The sequence below is a fragment of the Nicotiana tomentosiformis genome, chromosome 12, assembly GCF_000390325.3.
Source record: "Nicotiana tomentosiformis chromosome 12, ASM39032v3, whole genome shotgun sequence".
Taxonomy (NCBI): Eukaryota; Viridiplantae; Streptophyta; class Magnoliopsida; order Solanales; family Solanaceae; genus Nicotiana; species Nicotiana tomentosiformis.
In genome coordinates this window covers 12,154,960-12,163,040 of record NC_090823.1, presented here as the reverse complement: position 1 = coordinate 12,163,040, position 8,081 = coordinate 12,154,960, and the positions used below count along the sequence as shown (strand labels likewise).

At 33.3% G+C, this 8,081-nt stretch overlaps 1 protein-coding gene across 1 annotated transcript in view; it reads right to left on the bottom strand.

The window, feature by feature from the left end:
- Positions 1 to 6,739, bottom strand: part of LOC138902239 (cis-abienol synthase, chloroplastic-like) — an 8,756-nt gene extending 2,017 nt beyond the window's left edge. The window contains exons 1-9 of the mRNA XM_070190085.1: positions 6,602 to 6,739; positions 6,425 to 6,486; positions 6,024 to 6,303; positions 5,032 to 5,212; positions 3,437 to 3,657; positions 823 to 943; positions 645 to 742; positions 151 to 365; positions 2 to 55 (exon numbers count right to left, since the gene is read on the bottom strand). Coding sequence (XP_070046186.1) covers positions 2 to 55; positions 151 to 365; positions 645 to 742; positions 823 to 943; positions 3,437 to 3,657; positions 5,032 to 5,212; positions 6,024 to 6,303; positions 6,425 to 6,486; positions 6,602 to 6,680 — 1,311 coding nt within the window. The 5' untranslated portion in view covers positions 6,681 to 6,739. The remainder of the gene's footprint in view (position 1; positions 56 to 150; positions 366 to 644; positions 743 to 822; positions 944 to 3,436; positions 3,658 to 5,031; positions 5,213 to 6,023; positions 6,304 to 6,424; positions 6,487 to 6,601) is intronic.
- Positions 6,740 to 8,081: the final 1,342 nt, after the last annotated feature.

Sequence of the window (8,081 nt, the reverse complement as noted above, 5' to 3'; positions counted from 1 at the left end):
GTCTAGTTTCCACTCGATCAAATGTGCCATAAAATTTCCTCATAGCAAATTCCATCTGATATTTAATTGACTCGCTAGTAATGGAATATCATAAAATTGAAAATTACAAAGAATGTTTTTTGAATGGCCTAATTTATATACAGGTGATACCTCCTTCTTTGACCTATCAGGGATGTGCTTGTCCAAGAGTTTTTGCTCCATAAAATTCCTTGTCCAAGTACTTATTTTATCTAAAATGTGATCTTTCCTTTCATGAATAGCCACCTGTGAAGCTCGGTGAAGTTCGAGAATTGCAACGTGATTCATAAGTTTCCCACTTGATGTTGTAAAGAAATGTTCTTGGTCGACAAATCCTTCAAGTTCTTCTGCAGAAAGAAAGTAACAATTTATTGGTGCATAAGTAAAAGGACAGCCCGGTGCATTAAGCTCCCGCTATGCGCGAGGTCCGGGGAAGGGCCGAACCATAAGGGTATATTCTAAGCAGCCTTACCCTGCATTTTTGCAAGAGGCTATTTGCACGGCCTGAACTTGTGACCAACAACTTTACCAATTACGACAAACAACTTTACCAATTACGACAAGACACCCCTTATATTATTGGTGCATAGGTAAAAATTTAATTTTCTGAGTTTTTAGTTACAAACCTGAGGAAACTTCATAGTTATTCATCCGTAAAAGTCGAAACGCCATGGCACAATGAGCAACGTCTGAAAAAATTTCTTCATTCTTTTCTAGCCAAAGCCTATTCATAATTCAGCATTAATATTAATAAAAGTTTTAAAAAGATAAATTGTATAAACCATGAAGATCATTTCAAATTACCTGTATATTTCATCTAGTACTCTTTTGACTTCTGTTTTAAAATACCGATCTACTCCAAGATTTTGAAGGGCATCAACTAAGAAGAGATTTGAATGTATCTTTGTAGGGCAAATAGTGGGGACTATAAGAATAACGAAAAAGATTATATTAGTAATGCTGAAATATGTAGCTTAGACAGGTTGTACAGTGTATTATTTAAAGGAGTACACTTCTAGAAGGTTCATAAATTAGTGTTAGTTATTGATCTTTGTAATTAGCTGTTAGTTAGTTATTGGTTAGAAGTTAGTTTACAGTGTCTTTAAATACTCAGGTGTACAACTCATTATTAGTTAGATGATTTAGGATCGAGAGGATTTTGACCAAGGGTTCATTTGGGTCATACAAGGCAAGTTTTTATCGATGTTTTGTGCTCATTAAAGTTAATTAATTCTAGTATTAACATTGAAACTTCCTTTAGTTTGCTAAATTTTATTAAATCAACCAAAAACACCAAAAGAGAGATTTTCTAGGATTTTCTTACAAAGATAATTTTTACTACATGAACCTTATTTATGAAGTATAAGTGAGTGTTTTAATATTATTTATGAGCTGAAAAAGTAGTTAGAAGGGTGGAATAGATGAACCCTCCTATCATAGCTTTGACACTGAAAGTTTATTAATAGGGAAGATGAATAGTGTTGGACTTATTTGAACGATATCGTTTTGAACTTCTAATGAAATGGCTAGATTCCATAACACATTTAATAGATGAATTGGAGTTAAAATTCAAGGATTGATATCAAATGGTGAAATAAGAATTTTTGTGAAAGTCATGTGAAGTTGGACCTAAGTGCTACTTACTTAGTTGGTATTGTTATGAAGCGTTATTGATATATGAACTCATATATCACTACTAAAAAACGGCCAATTTCCGACCGAAATATTCCGACCGGAAAAAGTAGTCGCAAATTTCTGACGAAATCGGTCGGAAATTGCATAAAAATATATTTTTCAATTTTTAATAATAATTACGGCTGATATTCCGTCTATATCCGTCGTAAATTTTGGCGAAAAATACCGCATTAACTGTTATCGACTAATTCGGTCGGAATTTTTTATTAAAACGAGGTTCGACTATTTGACCTATTTTCTTTTAAAACCCCCCTGACCCCTTTCTTTTTTCTTTCCCTGTTTTCTTCCTTCTCTCTTCTCTCTCTCACACTCAAACCTCCCCTCTCCCCCCCACCCAACCCGCCGCTGCCATCACCAATGCCACTCACCGGCGATGCCGCCTCGCTGCAGCTCCGTCGACGACCCTCCACTGCCAGAAATTCATGAGAAAACATGGGCATGATCTATCTGATGATGAGGATGAACAAACTGAATCTGATGTGTAGTAGTTTAGGTGTGGTATTTTGGTTGATTGGTAAACTTGATTGTGAGAGACAACTTTATGTTTTATTTTTAAACTTGAATGTGGGCTACTATTTGGATATTTTTATGTCCAAAATTGTTAGGTTTAATGGTTGGTATTGTTAGTTTAGGTTGTGTTAATGGTTGGTTTAGATTATTTTAATAGTTGGTATTATTAGTTTAGATTATGTTAATGATTGGTATTGTTGGTTTAGATTGTGTTAATGGTTGATTGGTTGTTGGCGTTATTATATTGTAATAGTTTGACACGTGGTGTAGCTCCAAATTGGGCAGAATGCTACTCAGTTTTACAGAAAATTCTGACTGATTTCCGACGGAAACAGTCGGACAGCTGCCCACATTTTGCCAAAAATTCCCAGATTTTCGACCGATGCGGTCGGAAATTTTAAAAAAAAATTAAAAAGTTTTCGACGGATTCCGTCGGAAATTAAATAAAATATATTTTTTAAATATTAATTTCCGACCGATTCGGTCGGAAATTATATATTTATATTATTTAATTTTAAATAAATAATTATTTTATTTATATTATTACGACTGATTCGGTCGGTAAATTCCGACCACTTTGGTCGGAAATTTGAAAATATTTGGTCGTCTGACCTTTCGAACGTTCCGACTACTTTGGTCGGAAATCACTAACGGATTTGATCGAAAATTATTTTCCGACCAACTGTTTTTCGACCGACCAATTTTGGTCGGAAAGTAGTAGGAAATTCGTGAATTCCGACTGTTTTGGCGGTCAGAATTCTGCCATTTTCCACATATATGTAGATATCCCTTTGTTGATGACGTCCGAGCTTTTTAAATAAATTGGTTCATCGTAGTACTATGTCAGAGTTTGGACTTGAGAGGTAAGTTTATTAGACTTACTCTTCTTGTGATTTTCTCTAAAGCATGATTTGAGTCAATATGTGAGTTGTTCGTAGATGTACATTTGTACTTGTGGGGAGAAGCGGTAAGGATGTCACCATGCGTCACAAGCGCTAAATTATCATACTAACATAAATTTCTTATCAGTAGAAGTACTTTATATTTTCTAGTACCCTAAAACTATTAGTCTCCTATCAAACATATCGAACATATAGTAAACATACTAACATAATTAAAACTTAATTCCAACGAATTCTAAGAAGAGAGATGAAAAGTATTTTCCTTTAGGCAGATAATGGGGAAGTATTGAGATGATCTTAGTAGTGCATACCCCAATTATCGTGCAGTTTCAAGATTGAGTTCAAGTACCCAAAGCATTTCTCATCGTACTGATGGTAAATCAAGGCAGCTGCAGTAGTGGCTGGTGAATCAAAGAGCGACCCGTTGTGTCTCTGACGAAGCATCATCTCTTTCCAATGACATAATTCACCGAGCCCTTCAGCAAAATATTCTACATTTGCCATATTCCCCTCGAATTCATTCTTTAAGGCTCTATTGGTTAAAAAATGGCCCAACAAATTGATTAGTTTACAGATGTAAGATATCATTAGTATGGTGTAATTAAGTTGAAGCTAGAGTATCAAAATCTAGTACTCCTTTCGTTTCAATTTATGTGAACCTATTTTCTTTTTAGTCTGTACAAAAAAAGAATGACCTCTTTCTATTTTTGGAAGGGGTGAGTGTTGCAGTCATGTTTAAATTAAAAATGAAGTTTTGCACTCTACAAATTTTAAACTATTTTTTTTTGCTTTATCATTCTTCAGAATGACATTTTCCCAAGAGACTTACTCCATAAAGTTAGGAGTTTTATAAGTCAATTTACAAATCTGCATACAAATTCGTGGAGAGGGCAAATTCTATATTCCTTTGTTCCATTTTATATGACATATTTTTTTTAATGTCTTTTCACAAAAGAAGAATCCCATTCTTTATTTGATAACTTTTTGTAAACTTTTAATTTATCCTTAATGAGATACTTTTATAATCAAATAAATGCTATGTCATGTGTAAGTCTAGCGCACTTTAGACATGTGGCAAAAGTCATTCAATCTTCCTTAAGTTCAGTACCTAGTCAAACACCGTCGTATAATTGTTCGTGTGATCGATTAAAGGCAAGACAAATGAAGTTAGTACTTTTGTTCTCAATAATTACAGGCAAAAAATTACAGTTATTATATACCACCATGGGAGACTTTATGTGGTAAAATTTGAATTACTATGGAGTTTGAAATAAAGGATACTTTTGAAATTTATGATAAAAAAATCATAGACATTTGTGAGGATATATATAAAAATTTCTCATTAAGAATAAAAATGAGAAGTTTAATCTTCTCAAATTTAGAAAGTCACTATTTTTTATAAAATGGACCAAAAACAAAATGTTGCCGCATAAATTGAAACAAAGGAAATAACTATCACTTATAAGTTGTTTCAAAATTTATGTTAGCTTTTTACTGTTTGGACGGATGAGTAGATGTGTAAACTTCTTCCAAAAGATTATTAAGTATTAACTACTAGTAGTACATTTACCTCTCCTACCCTCTATGATATTTCCTTTCATGCATATATCCATTCATTTTTCCTATTTCTAGTCATTTATCTTTCCAATTTCAACAAAGTTTTTTTGATATTTCTCTTTGTCATGTTTGATTATTGATCTATAGATATAAAAAATATGTCCTTTTTCTTATTAATATATGAATCGAATGAGATTACGCTTAGGCCTTTTATTAAGATTTAGCTTCAGACGACTAATATTGTTGAACTTCCCCTATAATTGTTTTATACATTAGGAGTTTTTGCGCAAGGCTGCAAAACTAATAATTTCCATAATATGTAAAATGACCATTTAATAAAGAAGCATACCTTTCAATTGTTAATTCACGTTCGCAGAGCATCATATTTACAAGGTTAGGATCCAAAGGTAGATCCAAATTAAGTTTCTCTGCATAGTTGATCATGCAGGGAAATATAATTTCAAATCCTAAAGGTGAAATCTGATCCTTGTTATCGACTGCCCAACCATGCGTTTCAATAAAGCCAAGGCCTAAAAGAAAAATGAAGGAACTATTCAAGTAATTAATAATACTACAAAATGCAAACTCCTTTGCTCACTCTTTCTTGAACCATGTCAATAGCATTACTTGTTTTTGCACATCGTCTAGATACTTGACAATTATAACATGCAAGATGGTAACTAAACATTTTATTCTGCTTAGTGTTTACACAAACTAATGAATGCATGCATCTTTTATTCATATATTATATTATTATTTAACCATATGGTTAAGTGATATACACACATTCTGTTTTTCTCTTTAATTTTTCTCTACTAAGGTTAATTTTTTTTAATTGAAGCCATTCACCCTGCGCTATGCTGGCCCATGATGATGGGGTTCGGTATTATCCCCTACCTTATATAGTAAAAATAAATTAATTAGTACACAGATGGGAGACATAAAATCAAAACCGCTTCAAACAAGATACAAATAATCAAACTTCTTACTGTTGGTCTGTGACCTGTTACAAAGGACCACCCTGAACGCTTGCTAATGGGAGATCAATTAGCTTACAAGATATATCTTTTATTCATATATTATTTAACCTTTGGAGCTAAGCTACACTAAGATATATAATTGATTTGTAAACAATTAAAATTTTAATATTTTGACACTACACCGAAAAAATTAATTCAAATGATGTAATTTCTTCAGGTCAGTTTTAAAATGAGTGACACCTTTATATATTTGGACAAAATTTAACTTTAAATTTTTTATTTTATAACCAAAAAAATATCATTGCATATTTACGACCACAAATTTCAAAGAAATCGTTCTTCTAAACTCGGTGTCATTTACCTCTTTGGACTTGGTTATCTCCAATTCTCCATTTGCGAAGGGCAAGCAAAGATGCTAGAGTGGAAGAAAGGGAGTCTTTTACAAGCAATGGATGGCTAGGATTTAGGCCCCAAGATCCATCTTCTCTTTGATTTTCAAGAATCCAATCTAAGCACTGAGGAAAACATGGTTGGTTCATAGAATATCTTGAAGGGACCATAGCTACCCATGCTGTGTCATAGGAAGAAGGAGATAGCTCTATTTTTCCAAATGTTTCCCTTATTCTCTCCTTTGCCTCTTCCTGCAACCACCATTGCTTTATTAAGGGCATTTACACAAATGGCCTTTTCTAGGCCACTTTTTAAAATTCTGTCTCAGTTACTCCAGTTGGCTAAATTTGTATGCAAAAAGAAATAGCATACCATTGATGAAGCAGTACTGTGGCTGCATCTTACTCTACATGGTCTGTGGCAAATTGCATCTTCTTCGAACAAGGAGACACAGAAATTTTATCAAAAAAGAGACTGAAATTAGTTATAAAAGAATTGAATGATACTTATCTTCTTGTAACGTATAGTAATAAAAATTATGTGTCTTACTGGTTACTGAACCTAATTTGATATTTCCCAACTTATGATCAGGAAGTGGTATGATTTTGCTTCTCAGTCCAAGTATCATTCTAAACGGCAAACTCGGTTTTTTCTTTCTACTTTTTTTTGGGGGGGGGGGGGGGGGGGGGGGGGAACAGAGAAATGTAGAGAGATATAGAGAGCACAAGAGTAGAATGGTATATCAATGTCGAACTATTTAAAGTTTATTTGGCAATATTTTTTTAATCCATTAAAAAAATAACTTTCTAATTTATAAATAATTTAATTTAAACTTTTAATTTTATTTTTAATAATAAGATAAGATTTCGTAATAATACAAATGTTATATCTTTTTTAAGACTAGAAGTGTCACAAGTTTCAAAAAAATCTTCCTTTCTTTTTAACATGAAATATTATGTATGTATTGTCACGGGTCCTACTAATACCATCACGTATATGGAAAAACTACTATACTCAAAATGGGCTGAAATTCAGCCAAAATTCAATATATGGGTTAGAGAAAAAAATTATGTTCATTTATTAGCCGATTTCATATTAAAACAATAATAAATGTGAACGGCTAGATTTTAGTGCTATTGAGAGCTATCGATTGAAATCTTCTGTTTAATGACTAGACTAGACTATAGAGTAGCAATTAAACAAATTATATTATTTCCTTTACTTTTCTAAAAAGATCAGACCACCAAGTGTGGCGAAGGATTAGGCCTGATCCCTACTCATAGATTATTAATAACCAAAAAGGGAATATATTGAAGAGAGACACTACATGCCTAATCTGCATATTTACGTACAAGATGATGATTCAAAAGGTTCAATCCTTGAAAAGCAGTAATTAACACATCAGAAACTATGCTAAGATTGAGCACATTCCTCTCCTTAATTACAATTTGGATGTGGTATAGTAATAGTTGAAATTTAACCTCGGATGATTCTTGTTGTATACGGGTGGTACCTCGGTTGTGGTTCTTGTTGTGTACAAGGTGGTACCTCGTCCATAATTCTTGTTGTTTATCTCATGTTGTAAAGAGTTATTGGTGAAATACTCGTTGTTGTTTTTATTCTTCCTTGTCTTATCAGTTTGGAGCCGTATTTGACTTTGGTGGCTCCCTTTAATTGCTTCCATTATGTTATCTATGCTTACAAATTCTGGTATTAGTTTATGTTATTAACTTCTTTCGTATCAGTTATTTCTCCGCCTTCCATTATTTATCGTTATTATGTTTTCACACTGTTTATTAGGTCCTACTAGGTATCTTGACCTGGCCTCGTTACTACTCTACAAAGGTTAGGCTTGATATTTACTGGTTACCGTTGTGGTGTACTCATATTACGCCTCTTCACATCGTTTTGTGCAGATTCAGGTACGTCTACCCGTGCCGGACGCTAGAGGTTGATTGAGTAGCTGTCTTTGGAGAACTTTAAGGTATACCTGCTCGACGTCCGCATGCCTCGGAGTCCTCTTCTGTTT